The sequence below is a fragment of the Choloepus didactylus genome, chromosome 2 (assembly GCF_015220235.1).
Source record: "Choloepus didactylus isolate mChoDid1 chromosome 2, mChoDid1.pri, whole genome shotgun sequence".
Taxonomy (NCBI): domain Eukaryota; kingdom Metazoa; phylum Chordata; class Mammalia; order Pilosa; family Megalonychidae; genus Choloepus; species Choloepus didactylus.
This window is the reverse complement of record NC_051308.1, coordinates 29331774-29353212: the sequence shown is the minus strand read 5'-3', so window position 1 is coordinate 29353212 and position 21439 is coordinate 29331774. Positions and strand designations below refer to the sequence as shown.

Below are 21439 nucleotides of genomic sequence, written 5' to 3'. Positions count from 1 at the left end.
ATTTTACTCCTCCTTAACGCTTTGAATCATTTCTGTGGTAACTCCCTGCTAAATCACAATGTCCCATTAATCAAAATACCTCACTCCTCTACTACTCTAGATTAAAGATTATTATATGGCTGTCTATACCATAATATCATTATATAATCAAATATGATTATAATACATTATAATATAGTATCTATATAATATCTATGTTATATAGATATCTATAATGTTCATGTAATTATAGATGTCTAAGGTTGGATTTGTTTTTTATTTTCCTTTAGGAAATGGTGTGGTAATTCATCTACCTGGATTGTTTGAGGAAGCAGAGAAAAATGTTCAAAAAGGAAAAGGTATGAAACAATGAGTCTGCTTTGCTTGGTAACCAGTAATTTTTTTGTGAAATTTTATCAGACAACTTCAACATTTTTCTCTTATACTTTTGTAGAACAAATTTTAAATGGTTATAAAATGTTATTCATTTTCAACAAAAGCAAATATAAAAATATAATAAGGCCATTGTATAAGTCCTGATATTTTACACATGGTCATCTGCAAAGTTTTGTTTAATTTGCTATACTTAAAATTATTTAAAGGCTTATATACTACTTATAGACTACTTTAGGGGAATTAGGAAGTTTGACTGTTTTGTTTACTGATACTTTTTACTATTGCCATTGGGGAAAGGGTGTGATTCCCAAAATTAAACTACCTTCTCTTGAAGTTCTTCTCCTTTTGCTCACTTCTACCCACCCTTACTGAGCAAAAAGTATTTTCCTATCATTTGGTTTTCTAATTCCTAGAAGTATTTTATGTGAATGTTGCTGGTTTACACTTTGGAGCATTTTAGAGCAAAACATTTAGAAAGAAGGGATTTATGAATGAATCTATATAGTATGACAGGTAAGAAAATTCTTATAAAACATGATGCTTTCTGTGAGGAAGAAAGAATATGACAGTGGTAGCTTTGGTGGAAAACACTTTTAGACATTGTACTTATAAAGAAAATAAGGTTAAAATATTATTACACAAATGTTCAATTAAATGTGTCTTCCCACCTCCCTGCCTCCCCCCTTCCCTCTAGGTCTAGAAGGCTGGGAAAAAAGGCTTATCATATCTGACAGAGCTCATATTGGTAAGGGGTACATATTGCATTTATTTATAACTATCCATTTTAATCATGTTTATCAGATGAAAGTATTTAGTAACTAGTTTTATCTTTTAATTTTAGTTAAACCTAGGTAGGGTGTATGGTAATAATTGGTATCCAAATGTATAACATCTTTTAAATTTTTGCTTTTTTTTTTTTTTTTTAATCTTGTTTTTTTGGGTTTATAACAGCTAGGCTAAAATTTACCTGTTTCTGAAGAAACAGTTAGCTACGCAAATGTATAATATGAGCAGTATTTTATGAGATATCACTAAGCCTATTAAAAAATAAACCGTATCAAAATACAGACAGTATTTATCTGCATATAATAATGCCCATGTAAAAGTAGATAGAGCATCTGGCAAATCTTCAGAGTGATTCTTTATGCCTAAAATATAATGATAGTTCTTTTTAAATAGTTCAGACTTTATTCAGATTGGACATCTCCTCTGATAGTTAGAGCAAATTGTATTCAAAAATTAATTTCAACCACCACCAATAAATTTGAGGTTTTCTTCCCTCGATTAATATCATGTCTCTGAACTGATGTAATTGTTAGTTAGCAGTGAAATTATTAGGATACCACAACCAGAAAGAGAAGAACTAAACCATGTGAGAAACTTCTATATGATTGATCTGAACTTTTTAATTATAATTAAATATGTACATCTCCTGAGGCAACAGCTGCTCTAGTTTTAGCATTGGCCTCCATTTATGAGGCAGCTTCATCAAGGTTTTCTTAATTATTTCTCAGCCAAGTACAAAAAAATAACAATGTCTGCAAATAACAATCACAGGCTCAAACATTGTATATAATCTTAGTAATCTGATAAAATAGTTTTTAAAAATAACTTTTATTTGAGGCAAGCTGTACTGGATGAAGATACATTTTTTAATATGAATATGTCCCCATCCTCAATGTATTGTGTGCTAGGGGCTTCTTAATCTATAAAATCTGAAAATGAAATTTTGATTATCACACATTTTTACATTGATATACATTATCATTTATGTTGCCTATGAATGGACCTGTTATCCTTTCTAATGAAGACTTTGACAGCTATTTGTTAGTGTGACTGTGTAAAACATGTGGAATACTTCTGTATTTTCCATAAAACAAAGTAGGCTTAAGAGTAGTTTATAGTTCACCTGACTGAATTTAAACTGTGAAAACATTAATCATCAATAGTATTTGTATTTACATTGATCCCTTTCTCTCAAGAACTCATAGTAATTGGTATAGTTTTTTTTCTTCTCTAGCAAAACTGCAATTTATATTTCCAGAGTAACTAAAAAGCATAGATATATAACCAGAAAAGAAAAAAAAACAGAGGCTTTACAGTACCAAATAATGACATGCAATTTGGATAAGGACAAAAGTTTTGTTTTGTTTTTTTGGAGGAAGAGGGTTGTGAATCTGTTGCTTTTCCCCATTTTAAGCATCTGATTTAAAAAATCTTCCTCTCAGTGACTGGTTCCTATATAGTTTAAAATATGTTTTTGGGGAGGTTGTTAGCTTATCTTAGAACTTTTATTTTAAACTTTTATATGTCAACACTGTCGTGCTATAATTAAGCAGTATAGTGTTATTAATATTTAATTTTTGTTACTGATAGCCTCTTAGGTATATAATGAAAAATATTCTATTTTTGTGACTACTTTTGTAGTATTTTTGTCCACTTCTGTGCACTACTCATTAGCCTTATACATGTTTTATTCTGTTACCATGAACTGTCTATCTTTAATTTCCTCCTGCTTCATGGTTTTTATGTTTAGCCTTTTGTCCCTGTCTTGTGGATGAAGTAAGGCACTGAATGAGTAAATAATGAAAGCTATCACTTATCTTCAGAACTTTCTCAGAGTCCTTATAAAACATATATAAGTTGTTAAAGCTCAATTATAAATTAAATGTGTGGATACTTGATTGTCACCCTCTTCCTCTCTTCCCACTTTATATCTTTTACCAATTATCTTGTAAATCATTCATATAAAATGTTAATAAAATTATTACAGTGATATATCATTTGTCAACCATTGTAGCCTTTTAGGTAGCTTAAGAACAATTAGGCCTTTTATTGTTGATTCTGAAAAGTAAACTCCAAGTGATGATTATAGTTTGAATTTATCTAATTAATGTTCAGTTTGCGTCATGTGTAGCTTTGCTAATGTTCTTAGCAGTCAAGTAAACATATATTTTAAACATTTTCCAGATCCCTGGGTATTACCTAAATAGCAATATTTAAAATCTAGGTGCCTGCCCACTAATTTTGGTTTAAGTTATGCCTGTACACACTCTTGGTAAATTTGGTCTTGCGACAGAAAAACCAGATATGGTCTTGTTACATAACTGCTAATGGTTAGAGTCAACAGTGTGATTACCGTATGGAGGAGAGAGACACAGAAAAATAGATAACATTGCTGTTGAGCTCTTACATAGAGATTAGAATCAAGTTTCCTTGTATGAATAACATTTGTAACACTTAAGTAACCATTTAACTTCTTTCTCCCTCAGAGTATTTTTATGTTTACCCTTTTGTTGTGCATTTTCCCTATCTTATGGGTAAATTAAGACACTGAATTTTTTGTTAGATGATGAAAACTACCACTTGTTTTCGTAACTTTCTTATGGTCTTCTGTTGTCTGCTGTGAAATTTGACATCTTCATTAGAGTTCCACTATGTAGGATTGCAAAACTAGTACCTACCCGTTCAGTAACGTAACCTCAGTGTACATAGTAAAAATAGTTGGGCTATGTGTAGATATAAACATATGCTGATGATGTCAGTCTGTTGGAAGAAGAAGAGTAACATAACATAGAGATGTAGCTGCATTCTAGTTTAGGTTCTACACCCTCCTTTATTACAAATGTCTTTGATCTGTCACTTGACATTTCACAGTCTTGGGTACAGCTCAGTGGTTAAGTAAGTCACTTAACTACTTTAAACTTAAGGAAAAGAATGGAATAAGCAATGCAAAGGGGTCACAGGACCATCTGAGTAATGTAGTTTAAGCCATAACAATGTTTAAACTAAAGTTGTGAATTTTTATTTTATTGTTAACAATTTCCCTTTTTCCATAAATGTACATGCTTAAAGAAAAGTATTTCTGATAGCAGAGAACTGAACCTGTAGAGGACAAACTCACACTAAAATTTAGATGTTAGTAGTAATATTTATAACATATGTATGCTTTAAAATGTATATTATTAAAAAGTCTATAAGAAACATTGTATTATTTTAATATAATCAATTTTGTAATTGTGAAAAGGAGTAAAAAGTGTCATAAAAAATATAATAACTTGAAAATGCTATGAATAATTCCTATAAAACCACTTCAAATTTTTGCTTCAGAGACCCTCTTCTCTTACCAGAGGGCTGAAGGAACAATTCTGTAAGATCCTTTGTAATTTATGGCATTAAGAACTTTTATTTTTAGAGCTAAGCACAGGGCACAGTATATAGATGCTTAACAAATATTAATTTAGTTCTTTCCAAGAATTTGTTGTTTCTTATAAAATCATGAAATTAAGTGTGGTATGTACTATGCAGCACAATGTAATAGAATTATAGGCTTTGGAATTGTAGGTATCTGGATCAAAATCTTGATTGTGTTGATTGTGTGGCCTTTGGCAAGTAATTTTACCAGATGTTAGTCCCCCCATCCCCACCACATCATTAAAACGGGGACATATCACCTCAGACAAGTTTGTGTCAATGAGGGAAAGAACTTGATCTACTTCATATATATATAGCCAGCATCCAACTCACAATGAAGCTTTATGAAAGTAATTTTTCTGATAACACTAAAAGCTTCCTGGGACCTAGAAAATCCTAAGAAAACATCAGCTCTATGATAAAGTACTAAATAAATTTCTGAAAATTAAAAAAGCAGCTATTTAGCTGCTTTCCATCAACCTTTTTTTTTTGTGGTTTGCCAGTTGTCTTTTTAACTTCTTTAAACATGGACAACAAAACAAGTATTTAAATGCAAATGGTTTTCTTTTCAAAAGAAATGACATACTCCAGGATCTCAAACTTGTCATAACTGATTTTCAAAGCCATGGTTCAATGAAACAGTTCCCGAGAAATAACTATTCTGGCTCCTCAAAAGTGGCTAAGAAAGACTATTGGGAAAAGATTGTGAGAAGATGGTGGAGTAGGAAGCTCCAGGAATCAGTCTGTCCACCAAAACAACTATTGAACTGGCAAGAACTATCTGAAAAAACTATTTTGAAACTCCTTAGTTTAGTGAACACTGGGTAACATCCAGGGAGGAGAAGAAGGAAGAGGCTGGAAAATTGCAGTAAATACATGTGAGTTCCACCCTCCCTGCAGTGACTGCAATCTCCTATCCCCCATCCTCCAGGGCTAGTGGCAGGCAGCAGTGGGGACTGTAGCTTGCTGGTGCCAGAGTGGGACATAAAGACCTAGTCCTCCAAAATCCCAGCAGGGAGAGGGGATGTGGTCTGATCTCTGATCACTACTGTTGATCAGCTACTACAAATCCCTGGGGGCTGGCTCTGAAGGTAGCTATTGTTCCAACCACCCTGGGCAAATGTTGCAGAGGAATCTTAAAAGACAGTAACCTTCCTCAAAACCACAGCAAACTAAAAGGCTGCATTAACTGGACAAGTGCTGCATCAAGAAAATACAGCTTCAAAAGCCATTACAGAAGCTCCTGGTACCCTTGCTGGTCCCTTCCCCACCCCCTCCACAATGTGTAGTGGAGTCAGCTTATACTCTCATTGTGGGTCCCGAGCCCTGTTCCACAGGGAGCAGAGTGACCCCTGTGCTCATACCCAAGTGTATGTCTGTCAGTGCCAATATATCCAGTGGAAGTCACCTGGGAACTTGTCTCAGACTCACTCTCTCAGAGTTTGTCCTGAGGGCAAAGAAGCTGCTTACAGACAGCTGGAACAGAGTGAGAAACACAACAGAGCACCCAGGAAGTGGAGAAAGTCTATTTCAAAGGGAATGGGGGTATGTTCACTTGAACTCCTGTAAACTGTAAACGGGAATTCCTAAGGCCAGGTGCAAGCAGGCCTTAGGAATAGGATAAGAAGTAGGATCGCTGGCTCTACATGGGCTCAGGTAAGACAGAGAGGACCTGCACTTTGCATTTACCTCAGGCTGATTTTTCTGAGAGGAGGGCTAAGTTCTGAAGGAGGCCAGCAGCCAAAGCAGAACCAATTTACAAAGACTTTGAAAGGTGCTTCTTACTTCAGTTTGTTTGATTTGATTAGCTCTTGGCACTCAAGAAAATCTTTGTCATATTACTGGCTGGATACAAACTTAAGGAATAGACAGTGAGGGACTAAATCCCAGAGTTAACATTTTAAAATAATAAAATAGTACATTTTAATGTTTAACAGCAAAAGGTTACAAGACAAAGAAGGAAACAGGAAATGATGGCCCATCCAAAGGAAGAGGATAAAAATCCCAAAAACATCAATGAAGACAACCCGACAGGGGATTTACTGGATGAAGACTTTAAGAAAATTATCCTCAGTATGCTCAAGGAGATAAAAGGAAGATACAGAGAAAGAATTAAAGGATATGAGGAAAACAATGAATTAAAAATATGGGAATCTCTTTGAGATTCTCAGTAGGAACCAAACAGAGATACTGGAATTGAAGAACACAATAACTGAAATGAAAAATTCTGTAGATGGTGTTCCAGTTTGCTAATGCTGCCGGAATGCAAAATACCAGAAATGGATTGGCTTTTATAAAGGGAGGTTATTTGGTTACAAAGTTACAGTCATAAGTCCATGAAGTGTCCAAGGTAAGACATCAACAATAGGGTGCCTTTGCTGGAGAAAGGCCATTGGCATCCAGAAAACCTCTGTCAGCTAGGAAGGCACATGGCTAGTGTCTGCTTGCTCCCAGGTTGTATTTCAAAATGCCATTCTCCGAAACATCTGTGTCACCTTCCAATGGCTGTCTTCAAAATGTTTCTGTAAACTGCAGCTCCTCTGCATCTGGGACTGTGTGGCTCTTTTTAAAGTAATCCAGTGATCCAATAAATACCCACCCTGAATGAGTGGGGCAACACCGCCATAGAAATAATCCAATGAAAGGTCTCATCCACAGTTGATTGACTCACATCTCCATGGAAACACTGAACCAATAGGTTGCAACCTAATCAACACTAATACATCTGCCCGCACAAGATTGCATCAAAGAACATGGCACTTGGGGGGACATAATACATCCAAACCTGCACAGATGGTTTCAACAGCAGGTTGTAGGTAGCAGAAGAAAGAATCAGTGATCTTGAAGGCGAGACAATAGAAATGATTCAGGCTGAAGAGCAGAAAGGAAAAAAGAACAAAAAAAAGACTGAACAAAGCCTAAGAGATCTGGGGGCACCATCAGGCATACCAGTATACACATTATGGAAGTCACAGAGAAATAAGAGAGAAAGGGGCAGAAAGAATATTCAAGGAAATAATGGTAGAAAATTTCCCAAATATAATGAAGGACATAATTAGGCACATTCAAGAAGCCCAACAAACCCCAAATAGGAAAATTCAAGAGAACTACGCCGAGACACATAGAAATCAAATTATCCAATGCCACGCACAAGGGAAAAATTTTGAAAGCTGCAAGAGAAAACTGAGTTATGTATACAGGAATCCCAATTAGATTAAATGCTGATTTTTCAACAGAAACCATGAAGGCAAGAAGGTAGTGGTATGATACAGTTGTCGTGCTGAAAAAAAAAAAAAAAAAGGAAAAAAGAAACAGTTGCCAACCAAGGATTTTACATCCAGCAAGACTTTCTCTCAAAAATGAGGGAAAGATTAAGGCATTAAGAGGTGAGGTAGTTCGTTACCACTAGACCTGCCCTACAAACAATGCTAGAGGGAGTTCTTTAGACTGAAAGAAAGGGGTAATAGACGGTGTATCAAAGTGGCAAAAGAAATAAAGACCTCCGGTAAAGGTAACCATATAGGTAATTATAAATGCCAGTATTATTGTATTTTTTTGTTTTTTAACTCCACTTCTTACAGGTGCTAAAAGACAAATGCATAAAATGGATGATAAATCTATGGTTTGGGGCATATAATTTACAAAGATATAACTTGTAACAAGTCTATTAAAAGGGTAGGTGAGAGAGAGGTATAGGAACGTATGTGTGTATGCTATTGAAGTTAAGTTGATAGCAAATCAAATATGATTGTTATAGAATTAGGGTATTCAGTTTTAACTCCATGGTAACCAAAATGAAAATAACTGAAAAATATATTCAGAAAAACATGAGAAGGGACACAAAATGGTACACTACAAAAAATCAAATAAATATGAAAATAGGCATTAACAGAAGTATTGAGGGATGAAAAAAGTACAAGACGTACAAAGACAAAATAGCAAAATGGCAGAAGAAAGTCCTGCATTATCAGTAGTGTCCTTAAATATAAATGGATTGAACTCTCCAGTAGTGATAGAATGGGAAAAAAAAAATACCATGCAAGTACTAACTAAAAGAGAGGTGGGGTAGCTATACTAACATCAGATAAAAGAAATTTTAAGTCAAAAACTGTTAAAACAGACAAAGATCATTATATACCAATAAAGGAGTTGGTTCAAAAAGAAGACATAACAATTATACATATATATGCACCTATTATCAGAGCCCCAAAATATCTGAAGGCAAATATTGACAGATTTAAAGGGAAAAATCGACCATTCTACCTTAATAGTAGCAGACTTTAATACACCACTTTCAATAATGAATAGAACATCTAGAAGGTAGGTAAGTAAGGAAGTAGAAGACTTGAGCAATACTCTAAATCAGCTAGACCCAACAGACATAGATACTACATGTTCTAGTTTGCTAATGCTGCCGGAATGCAAAATACCAGAAATGGATTGGCTTTTATAAAAGGGGGTTTATTTGGTTACACAGTTACAGTCTTAAGGCCATAAAGCGTCCAAGGTAAGTCATCAGCAATCAGGTACCTTCGCTGGAAGATGGCCAACGGTGTGCGGAAAACCTGTTAGCTGGGAAGGCATGTGGCTGGCATCTGCTGCAAAGTTCTGGGTTCAAAATGGCTTTCTCCCAGGACATTCCTCTCTAGGCTGCAGTTCCTCAAAAATGTCACTCTTAGTTGCACTTGGGGTATTTGTCCTCTCTTAGCTTCTCTGGGGCAAAAGTCTGCTTTCAACGGCCGTCTTCAAACTGTCTCTCATCTGCAGCTCCTGTGCATTCTTCAAAGTGTCCCTCTTGGCTGTAGCTCCTCTTCAAAATGTTGCTCTCAGCTATACTCAGTTCCCTTTGCCCATCAGCTCATTTATATGGCTCCACTGATCAAGGCCCACCCTGCATGGGTGGGGCCATGCCTCCATGGAAGTATCTCATCAGAGTTATCACCTACAGTTGGGTGGGACACATCTCCATGGAAACACTCAAAGAATTTCAGTCTAATTAACACTGATAGGTCTGCCCACACAAGATTACATCAAAGATAATTGCATTTGGGGGACATAATGTATTCAAACTACACTTCACCCAACAGCAACAAAATATCTCCTCGAGTTCATGTGGGTCATTCTCCAGGATGGACCTTATATTTAAGTCACAAAATAAATTTCAGTAAATTAAAGAATATTGAAAACATACTATGTATCTTCTCCAACCACAATGCAATTAGGCTAGAAATCAATGACAGAGGTAGAAATGGAAAATTCATGAATACGGGGGAATTAAACAACCAATATGTTAAAGAATAAATCACAGGGAAATTAGGAAATATCTTGAGGCAAACAGAATGAAAATAAAACATACCAAAACTTTCATGATATAACAAAGATAACGCTGAGAGGGAATTTATACACTAAATGCTTGCATTAAAAAAGAAGAGTGCTTGCTTTGGTAGCGCATATACTAAAATTGGAATAAAGAGAAAAAAGAAGAAAGATTTAAATTCAGAGACCTAACCTCCAGACTGGAGGAGCTAGAAAAGAGCAAAAAATAGAATATCTGACCAAACCAATAACCAGTAAAGACATTAAATCAGTAATCAACAAAACAAAACAGAACATAGAAAAGCCCAAGACCAGCCCAGGGAAATTTCACCAATCATTCCAGAAGAATTAACACCAACCCTGCTCAAACTCTCCTAAAATATTGAAGAGGAGGGAACACTCCCTAATTCATTCTATGAGGCCAACATCACCCTCATACCAAAGCCATATAAAGATACCACAAGAAAAGAAAATTATAGACCAAAAACACATGATCATCTCAATGGATGCAGAAAATGCATTTGACAAAATCCAGTGCCCCTTCTTGATAAAGACATTTAGAAAAATCAGAATAGAAGGAAAATTTCTTTTCCACAGGTCGCTTCATACTTAATGTTGAAAGACTGAAATCTTTCCCTCTAAGATGAACAAAACAAGAGTGTCCACTGCCACCACTGTTATTCAACAGTGTACTAGAAGTTCTAGCCAGATCAGTTGGGCAAGAATTGCTCAATTCAATTCAATTTTCATCCAAATTGAAAATGGAGAAGTAAAACTTCCCCTATTTGCAGATTACATGATCCTATATACAGGACATTCTGAAAAATCCATAAAAAGTTAGAGTTAATAAAATGAATGCAACAAATTGGTGGAGTACAAGATTAACATGCCAAAATCAGTAGTAAAATACTAAGAAAACAATTTTAAAAATACAGAAAACAAAATCAGTATTTCTATACACTAGTAATGAGCTATCTGAAGAAATCAAGAAAAAAATTCCATGTTCAATAACAACTACTAAAAGAATCAGGTATCTAGGAATAAATCTAACCATGGGTACAAAGGACTTGTACACAGAAAACTACAAAATATTGCAAACAGAAAGTGAAGAAGGCCTAAATAAATGGAAGAATATTCCATATTCTTGGAATGGAAGGCCAAATAATGTTAAGATGTCACTTTTTTCCTAAGTGATTTACAGATTCAGTGCAGCCACAGTCAAAGTTCCAACAGTCTTCTTTGCAGAAATGGAAAAACCAATCATCAAATTTCTGTGGAAGGATTCATGTCCCCAAATAGCCAAAGTCATCTCGAAAAAGAAGAATGAAGTTGGAGGACCCACACTACCCAATCTTAAAAGTAATTACAAAGCCACCGTAATCAAAACAGCATGTTACTGGTACAAGGTCAGGCGTATAGACCAATGGAATCAAATTGAGAGTTCAGAAATCAATGCCCACGTTTATTGTTAACTGATTTTTGACAAGGGTGCAAAGTTCACTCAATTGGAAAAGAATATTTCAACAAATGGGAAAACTGAATCTCCATTTGTAAAAGTATGAAGGTGGACCCCTATTACACCACATACAAAAATCAAATAAAAATGGATCTAAGACCTAAAAATAACCAGAATTATCAAATTCCTAGAAAAAAACGTAGGGAAGCATCTTCAGAACCTTGTGTTAGGCAATGGTTTCTTAGACTTTGCACCCAAATCACAGGCAGCAAAAGAAAAAATCAAGGACTTTATGATGAAAGTAAAAAGACAACCTACACAATGGGAGAAAATATTTGGAAACCACATATTCCATAAGGTTTTAATATCTGGAATATGTATAGAACTTCTGCAGGTCAACAACAAAAAGACAAACAATCTTATTAAAAAATGAGCTTAAAAGACTTGAATAGATACTTGTCCAGAGAAGATATACAAGTGGCCAAAAAGCACATGAAAAGATGCTTAACATTGTTAGCCATTAGGGAGATGCAGTCAAACCACAATGAGGTGTAATTTCACACCCACTAGAATGGCTACTAAAAACAAAAACAAAAAAACAGAAACTTACAAGTGAGGGAGAGGATGTGGAGAAATGGGAACACTCATTCATTTTGGGAATGTAAAACTATACAGCCACTGTTAATGACAGTTTGGTGGTTCCTCAGAAAATTAAGTGTAGAGTTACCATATTTACCCTATGATCTAGCAATTGCACCTCTGAAACATGATAGCCTAACCCCTGTAGCAAATGTTAGCCTTTTATTTGCTAGAATCCATGTGTTAGAATTAATATTTTTAAGTACTACGCAATACAGTAAAGTGCACAAAAGTGTACACATATTTTACCCATGTCATTACCACCTATCTTAAGTTATAAAACATTCCTAGTGCCCTGAAAAGCTACTCGTTTAGTCATAGCCACTTCTTTGTCATTACCTATTCTGCTTTCAGCAAAGGTAATTACATATTCTTATACTTCTCTTGCCATTGATTTTGTTTTTTTGAACTTTATATATAATCATACGTTAAGGTAATTACATATTCTTATACTTCTCTTGCCATTGATTTTGTTTTTTTGAACTTTATATATAATCATACGTTATATACTCTTGTTTCTGGTTTCCTCTCAGCGTTATGTCTATGAGATTCATCCTCATTGTTACATGAAGCAAAGTTTTATTCTTTTTCATTTCTGCATGATAATTTATTGTATAAATATACTACAATTTATTTATCCATTCTACCATTGAGAGAAATTTGAATTATTTCCAATGTTGCTCTGAACATTCTTATAATGTCTTTTGGTGCACAATATGGCAATGTGGTTTTAAGGATATTATTGCTACCTAGTTCTGAGACATATTGATTAACAGGATAGTTTAAAATCATTCAAAAATAACTTCTGTGTTAGTTTTCTAACACTTCTAAATAGTTCTTGCCAAGATTTTTACGAATGCCCCTACTAATTCTATGAACCTTATTTTAGTCATTTCGTTTAACGTTTTCACATTTCAACTAATGTGGAACAATAACATTGTTAATGAAAAGAAGCCATGGTTAAGTATGCTAAAACCCATTGAATTGTATACTTCAAATGAGTGAATTTTATGGTATGTAAAAGTGTTTTAAAAATAAGAACAAAAAGCCATGTTTAGAAATCCAGACCAAAATTCTAGGTCTACCTCTTCCATAGACTAGCTGTTTATTCAATCAGTAAATATTTGAGAACGTGGAATTGTAATAGGAAATAAGCTAGTGAGCAAAACTGAAATCCTAGAACTTGTGGAGTATTGGTAGGAGTGTGAGTGTCTGTGCATGTAAGAAGAAGCATAGTCCAAGCAGAGGAATAGCATATGCCTTGTAGCCAAAGAATTAAATTTATGCCCATCTGACTAGAGGGCAGAGAGGATGGCAGAGCGTGGTGTGGGGTGAAAGAGCGGACTATACGAGGAGGCCATGTTAAAACATTTTGTCTTTTTCTTTGGAGCACTGGAAAGCCATTGATTTCTAAGGGCAGGAGAGTGGTGACCTCATATTTGTATTTTGGAAAGATGGCTTTGACTGCATTAAAGAGTTTGGATTTGAGGTGTTTAAGAGTGAAAAGAGAAACGTATTAGGAGGCTAAAGTTTTGGTGAGAGATGATGGTAACTTGGGACTAGTTAAGAAGGAAGTATCAAAATGATTCCTAAGCTTTTGGAATCCAGAACTTGAAGAAAAGTATATCTTTATTAACTGAGCTTTATTGAATTTTAGGATAGGGTGTGTTATAGTTTGCTAATGCTGCCAGAATGCAAAACACCAGAAATGGATCGGCTTTTATAAGGGGGGTTTATTTGGTTACACAGTTACTGTCTTAAGGCCATAAAGTGTCCAAGGTAACACATCAGCAATCGGGTACCTTCACTGGAGGATGGCCAATGGTGTCCAGGAAACCTCTGTTAGCTGGAAAGGCATGTGGCTGGCGCCTGCTCCAAGTTCTGGTTTCAAAATGGCTTTCCCCCAGGACGTTCCTCTCTAGGCTTCAGCTTCTCAAAAGTGTCACTCTTTGTTGCTCTTGGGGCATTTGTCCTCTCTTAGCTTCTCCAGAAAGGCCATCTCCAAAATGTCTCTGTAAGCTGAAGCTCCTCTCTCAGTTCCAATGCATTCTTCAAAGTGTCCCTTTTGGCTGTAGCTCCTCTTCAAAATGTCACTCTCAGCTGCACTGAGTTCCTTCTGTTTGCCAGCTCAATTTATATGGCTCCAGTGATTTAATAGACCCACCCTGAATAGGTGGGGTAATACCTCCATGGAAATTATCCAATCAGAGTCATCACCCACAGTTGGGTGGGGCACATCTCCACAGAAACACTCAAAGAATTACAATCTAATCAACACTGATACATCTGCCCACACAAGATTACATCAAAGTTCATGGCATTTTTGGGGGACATAATACATTCAAACCAGCACAGTGTTCCAAAATTACCCTATTAATGACTCATCTTTAAAATTAGCATAGACTTCAATAAATCTGAGTGAAAGATCAGACATATTTTCATATTAATACAATTGGTATTATAATCTTCACCCTCCCCATCATGTATCCCTTACCTCCCTATTATGTCACTTTAAAAAATTTATTCATTTAATTTCTCATAATGAAATAAGACTGAAGGGATTTCTAACTTAATATAGTAATTTGAAATGCTATGTTTTGCTTTCCTGTATTATCTTTGTTTCAACAACTGTGATTTTTCCCCCCTTAGTATTTGATTTTCATCAAGCAGCTGATGGTATCCAGGAACAACAGAGACAAGAACAAGCAGGAAAAAAGTATGATTTTTTTATGCACAGTTTAAGCATATCCAGACCCTTAAGTTTAAATTCTAGGCCAGAGGTTTCAGAAAAAGAAGTGTTAGAATTCAGGCATACCTCGCTTTATTGCACTTCACAGATACCACATTTTTTACAAACTGAAAACTTTGTGGCATCTCTGTTGAACAAATCTATTGCCACCATTTTTCCAACATTATGTGCTCACTTTGTGTCTTGGTGTCACATTTTGGTAATTCTCTCAGTATTTCAAACTTTTTCATTATTATTATATGTGTCATGGTGATCTATGATTAGGGAGTCAATCGATGCAGCAGACTTCATTGTTATCTTATTTTAAGAAATTGCCACAGCCACCCCAGCCTTCAGCAACCACCACTCTGGTCAGTCAGCAGCCATTGACATCTAGGCAAGACCCTCCGCTGGCAAAAAGATTATGACTCTCTGAAGGCTCAGATGATGGTTAGCATTTTTTAGCAATAAAGTACTTTTTAGAGAAGGTATGTACATTGTTTTTATAGACAATGCTGTTGCACTTAGAACACAATATATTGTAAACTTAACTTTTATATGCATTGAGAATAAAAAATTTGTGTGACTTTATTGCAATATTCACTTTATTGTGGTGGTTTGGAACTGAACCCGCAATATCTCTGAGGTATGCCTGTATCCTATTTAGGATTCAGAGGAAATCTACAGGATTATGAAAACAAAGTCACTGTAGGAAGTGATGTAAATAGAAAATGGTTATACTTAATGTCATTCTTTATGATGATGTAATCACAAGAACTACAAATTTCTCATCTAACTTAAAGCTGTCTTGATTTATTTTTAAGTTTGGGTACCACAAAAAAGGGCATTGGCCCAGTTTATTCTTCCAAAGCTGCTCGGAGTGGACTAAGGATGTGCGATCTTGTCTCTGACTTTGAAGGCTTCTCTGACAGGTAAGTAACTTATTTTTCAAAATGGGAAGAGGGAATGGATTTTCAGAATTTTGAAAAACAAAAATGAGTGCAAATTGGTAAAATCAGTATTCTAGTTAAATAGTGGTGGTTGACTTTTTTTTTTAACTGTTCAAAAGTTTTTGTTACGTTCTAATTAGTCCTTAATTTCAGATTTAACTTCATTAAAAAAAACACGACGGTGATATAATAGCAGTATTCCAAGAAGACAAAGCCAGATTATATTTAAGGATTGGATTTTAGAGTAGTTTCCTGAGAAACAGATAGGTTGCCAGGTGAATGAGGCAGTGGGGTTACCACCTTCTAGGGTCTCGATGCTCAGATTTTCAGATTCAGAAACTCTATCTTCCCATCCAGAAATAATTAATCTCTCAGGTACTGGGTGAGTTATTATATACCAAGCTTGCCTTGAAAGATAGAAATGCCACATTGACACATATTGTCTGTAGAAAAATCTCCATGAGAGGCCTAATAATAATCAGAAAGCTATACCATGACTCAAGGATGGGGAGTTAGTTGGTTGGGTTTAATAGGAAAATGGCATCAGAGTTACAATGACGTGATATATCTGTTTTCTATCAACAGTTCATATTTGTCTGTACTGGCAGGGTACCTCCACTGAAGAATATTAGAGACAAATTGCTGATGTCTGTCTCTGTTTCTTACGTATGTCGTGTAGACTTCCCTCTTTAATAGTTCACACAGTATAGTATAGTTAATTCAGATTTGTCTTTTTGTGTCGCAGTCAAATTTCAGTTATCCCTCTCTCAACCCCCCCTTATCATTTTAATTATAATTATATTGTTAGTATTTCCAAACTTGAGTAAAAAAAAATGGGGATATATTATTTATTTAGGTAGCTGATCTCATTCATTAAATTTTGATTCTAATTTATTTTCCCAGAAGATAACTTCAATTTGGGGATTAATTTACTTTTTAGGCAATTTATCAACTACAGAGGTCATTTGACTCCATTGATATGTTTCAGAGTACTATTTTTAAATAGACCTGATGTCTTGATTTATTTGTGTTTCTTAGGTTCAAAGTTCTGGCTAACCAATACAAATCTATATACCCGACTTTGGAAATAGATATTGAAGGTGAATTACAAAAACTCAAGGTAATGCTTTCTTACTTTTTTAATGTCTTTTATAACACTTGTTTGCCAAATTGGCATCTAGATCTTTCATTCATTAAGGCTTTGTGCTAGGAACTAAAAATACAGGAATTAAGAGCGCATGGTCTCTGCTTTTATGGAGATACGTTGTAGCTGAAGAGATAGATAAACATTAAATAAAGTACCACAACAGGTATTTGAAAGTGTTATAGGTAAGAACTAGTAAAGGGAATGGTTTGTCCTTTTGATGTCTAAAAGCATGTAGGCCTGAAAGACTTAAAATATTGGGTAAAGAGGAGTAGTACCTGAAGATAAAATTAGACAAGTAAGGATCAGATCATAGGTCTTACATAAAATGATAGGGACTTTAGCTTTTGTTGTAGATACAATGAAAGGCCAGAATAATTTTGATCAGAAAGAAGATTTTATTATGCAATAATCACTGACAGCAAATGTGGGGGATATATCAGCAAAGGGCCATGTGAGAGATGATAACTTTAAAGCTAATCAGCCCATTTAGAAATGATATCCCATAGGGTCAGTCTCTTTAGCATGTACTCTTTTTTTTTTTTTTTTTTGGCTTTTATAAAGGGGATTTATTAGGTTACAAATTCACAGTTTAGCCATAAAGGTGTCCAAATGAGGGCATCAACAAGAGGATACTTTCGCTGAAGAAAGGCCGATGGTGTCCGAAACACTCTGTCAGCTGGGAAGGCATGTGGCTGGTGTCTGCTGATCCTTTGCTCCTGGGTTCTGGTTTCAAAATGGTGTTCTCCAAAATTTCTCTGAGTTTGTCTCTCTTAGCCTCTTCAGCTCCTGTGCATCAAACCGTCTGGGGGTCCTCTCTTAGTTTCTCCCAGGGAAACTGTGAGCTAGCATCTCCAAACGTCTCCAAATGTCTGCTTTCAACAGCTGTCTCCAAAATGTCTTTCTCAGCTTCTCTTGGGGAGTTTTTTCCTTTCTACTCTCTGTGTGAGCTCTTTGTAAAGGACTCCCAGGATTTAATTAAGACCCACCTGGATGGGCGGAGTCCATATCTCCATGGAAATAATTTAATCAAAGGTCTTGCCCACAGTCGATTGAGTCACATCTCCATGGAAACACTCAATCAAAAGATTAATGTCTGCCGTCACAAGATTACATTTTTATACAACTGTCTTCGAGATTCATGGGTTCTGGGTTGTAGTTTAATAGTTTCAGGTATCCATCACCAGCTACCCCAATTCTTTAGAACCTAAAAAAGGTTGTCTAAAGTGTGCGTAAGAGTGCCCACCAGAGTGATCTCTCGGCTCGTTTTGGAATCTCTCTGCCACTGAAGCTTATTTCATTTCCTTTCACATCCCCCTTTTGGTCAAGAAGATGTTCTCCATCCCACGATGCCGGGTCTACATTCCTCCCCGGGAGTCATATTCCACGTTGCCAGGGAGATTCACTTCCCTGGGTGTCTGATCCCACGTAGGGGGGGAGGGCAGTGATTTCACCTTTCAAGTTGGCTTAGCCAGAGAGAGAGGGCCACATCTGAGCAACAAAGAGGCATTCAGGAGGAGACTCTTAGGCACAAATACAGGGAGGCCTAGCCTCTCCTTTGCAGCAACCGTCTTCCCAAGGGTAAAACTTATGGTAGAAGGCTCAACCCATCAAACCACCAGTCCCCTATGTCTGTGGTCATGTTAGCAACCATGGAGGTGGGGTAGGCGAATACCCCTGCATTCTCCACAGGCTCCTCAAGGGGGCACTACATCGTTTTTTTTTTGTTTTTTTTTTTTTTCTTGTTTGTCTTTTTTCTTTTTTTTTTTTTTTTAACTTTCCCTTCTTTTTTCAAATCAACTGTATGAAAAAAAAAGTTAAAAAGAAAACAAACATACAATAAAAGAACATTTCAAAGAGACCATAGCAAGGGAGTAAGAAAAAGACAACTAACCTAAGATAACTGCTTAACTTCCAACATGTTCCTACTTTACCCCAAGAAAGTTACATACTATAGCAACATTTCAGTGAACTTGTTCCTACTACATCCATCAGAAATTAACAGACCATAGTCATTTCTGGGCATCCCCAGAACGCCAAATAGCTTATCTGTTCTTCTTGGATTATTGTTCCCCCTTCCTTAATTGCTCTCTACTGCTAGTTCCCCTACATTCTACATTATAAACCATTTGTTTTACATTTTTCAAAGTTCACATTAGTGGTAGCATATAATATTTCTCTTTTTGTGCCTGGCTTATTTCACTCAGCATTATGTCTTCAAGGTTCATCCATGTTGTCATATGTTTCACCAGATCGTTCCTTCTTACTGCCGCGTAGTATTCCATCGTGTGTATATACCACATTTTATTTATCCACTCATCTGTTGATGGACATTTGGGTTGTTTCCATCTCTTGGCAATTGTGAATAATGCTGCTATGAACATTGGCGTGCAGATATCTGTTCGTGTCACTGCTTTCCGATCTTCCGGGTATATCCCGAGAAGTGCAATCGCTGGATCGAATGGTAGCTCTATCTCTAGTTTTCTAAGGAACTGCCAGACTGACTTCCAGAGTGGCTGAACCATTATACAGTCCCACCAACAATGAATAAGAGTTCCAATTTCTCCACATCCCCTCCAGCATTTGTAGTTTCCTGTTTGTATAATGGCAGCCATTCTAACCGGTGTTAGATGGTATCTCATTGTGGTCTTAATTTGCATCTCTCTAATAGCTAGTGAAGCTGAACATTTTTTCATGTGTTTCTTGGCCATTTGTATTTCCTCTTCAGAGAACTGTCTTTTCATATCTTTTGCCCATTTTATAATTGGGCTGTCTGTACTATTGTCATTGAGTTGTAGGATTTCTTTGTATATGCAAGATATCAGTCTTTTGTCAGATACATGGTTTCCAAAAATTTTTTCCCATTGAGTTGGCTGCCTCTTTACCTTTTTGAGAAATTCCTTTGAGGTGCAGAAACTTCTAAGCTTGAGGAGTTCCCATTTATCTATTTCTCTTTTGTTGCTTGTGCTTTGGGTGTAAAGTCTAGGAAGTGGCCTCCTAATACAAGGTCTTGAAGATGTTTTCCTACATTATCTTCTAGGAGTTTAATGGTACTTTCTTTTATATTGAGATCTTTGGTCCATTTTGAGTTAATTTTTGTGTAGGGGGTGAGGTAGGGGTCCTCTTTCATTCTTTTGGATATGGATATCCAACTCTCCCAGCCCCATTTGTTGAAAAGACCATTATGGCTCAGTTCGGTGACTTTGGGGGCCTTATCAAAGATCAGTCGGCCATAGATCTGAGGGTCTATCTCTGAATTCTCAATTCGATTCCATTGATCTATATGTCTATCTTTGTGCCAGTACCATGCTGTTTTGGCAACTGTGGCTTTATAATAAGCTTCAAAGTCAGGGAGTGTAAGTCCTCCCACTTCGTTTTTCTTTTTTAAAGTGTCTTTAGCAATTCGAGGCATCTTCCCTTTCCAAATAAATTTGATAACTAGCTTTTCCAAGTCTGCAAAGTAGGTTGTTGGAATTTTGATTGGGATTGCATTGAATCTGTAGATGAGTTTGGGTAGAATTGACATCTTAATGACATTTAGCCTTCCTATCCATGAACATGGAATATTTTTCCATCTTTTAAGGTCCCCTTCTATTTCTTTTAGTAGAGTTATGTAGTTTTCTTTGTATAGGTCTTTTACATCTTTGGTTAAGTTTATTCCTAGGTACTTGATTTTTTTAGTTGCTATTGAAAATGGTATCTTTTTCTTGAGTGTCTTTTCAGTTTGTTCATTTCTAGCATATAGAAACATTACTGACTTATGTGCATTAATCTTGTATCCCGCTACTTTGCTAAATTTGTTTATTAGCTCTAGTAGGTGTATCGTTGATTTCTCAGGGTTTTCTAGATATAAGATCATATCATCTGCAAACAATGACAGTTTTACTTCTTCTTTTCCAATTTGGATGCCTTTTATTTCTTTGTCTTGCCGGATTGCCCTGGCTAGCACTTCCAGCACAATGTTGAATAACAGTGGTGACAGCGGGCATCCTTGTCTTGTTCCTGATCTTAGAGGGAAGGCTTTCAGTCTCTCACCATTGAGTACTATGCTGGCTGTGGGTTTTTCATATATGCTCTTTATCATGTTGAGGAAGTTTCCTTCAATTCCTACCTTTTGAAGTGTTTTTATCAAAAACGGATGTTGGATTTTGTCAAATGCTTTTTCAGCATCTATTGAGATGATCAATTGATTTTTCCCTTTCGAGTTTTTAATGTGTTGTAATACATTGATTGTTTTTCTTATGTTGAACCATCCTTGCATGCCTGGAATGAACCCCACTTGGTCATGGTGTATGATTTTTTTAATGTGTCTTTGGATTCGATTTGCAAGTATTTTGTTGAGGATTTTTGCATCTATATTCATTAGGGAGATTGGCCGGTAGTTTTCCTTTTTTGTAGCATCTTTGCCTGGTTTTGGTATTAGATTGATGTTAGCTTCATAAAATGAGTTAGGTAGTGTTCCATTTTTTTCAATGTTTTGAAAGAGTTTGAGTAAGATTGGTGTCAGTTCTTTCTGGAAAGTTTGGTAGAATTCCCCTGTGAAGCCATCTGGCCCTGGGCATTTATTTGTGGGAAGATTTTTGATGACTGATTGGATCTCTTTGCTTGTGATGGGTTGGTTGAGGTCTTCTATTTCT

The 21439-nt window shown here is 36.0% G+C and overlaps 1 protein-coding gene across 1 annotated transcript in view; it reads left to right on the top strand.

Annotated features, from left to right (window-relative positions):
- ADSS2 (adenylosuccinate synthase 2) overlaps positions 1–21439 on the top strand; it is a 59724-nt gene that overhangs the window by 19876 nt on the left and 18409 nt on the right. Inside the window, exons 3-7 of the mRNA XM_037822363.1 lie at positions 270–338; positions 1070–1120; positions 14630–14696; positions 15533–15640; positions 16697–16778. Of these exons, the coding sequence (XP_037678291.1) occupies positions 270–338; positions 1070–1120; positions 14630–14696; positions 15533–15640; positions 16697–16778 (377 nt within the window). The remainder of the gene's footprint in view (positions 1–269; positions 339–1069; positions 1121–14629; positions 14697–15532; positions 15641–16696; positions 16779–21439) is intronic.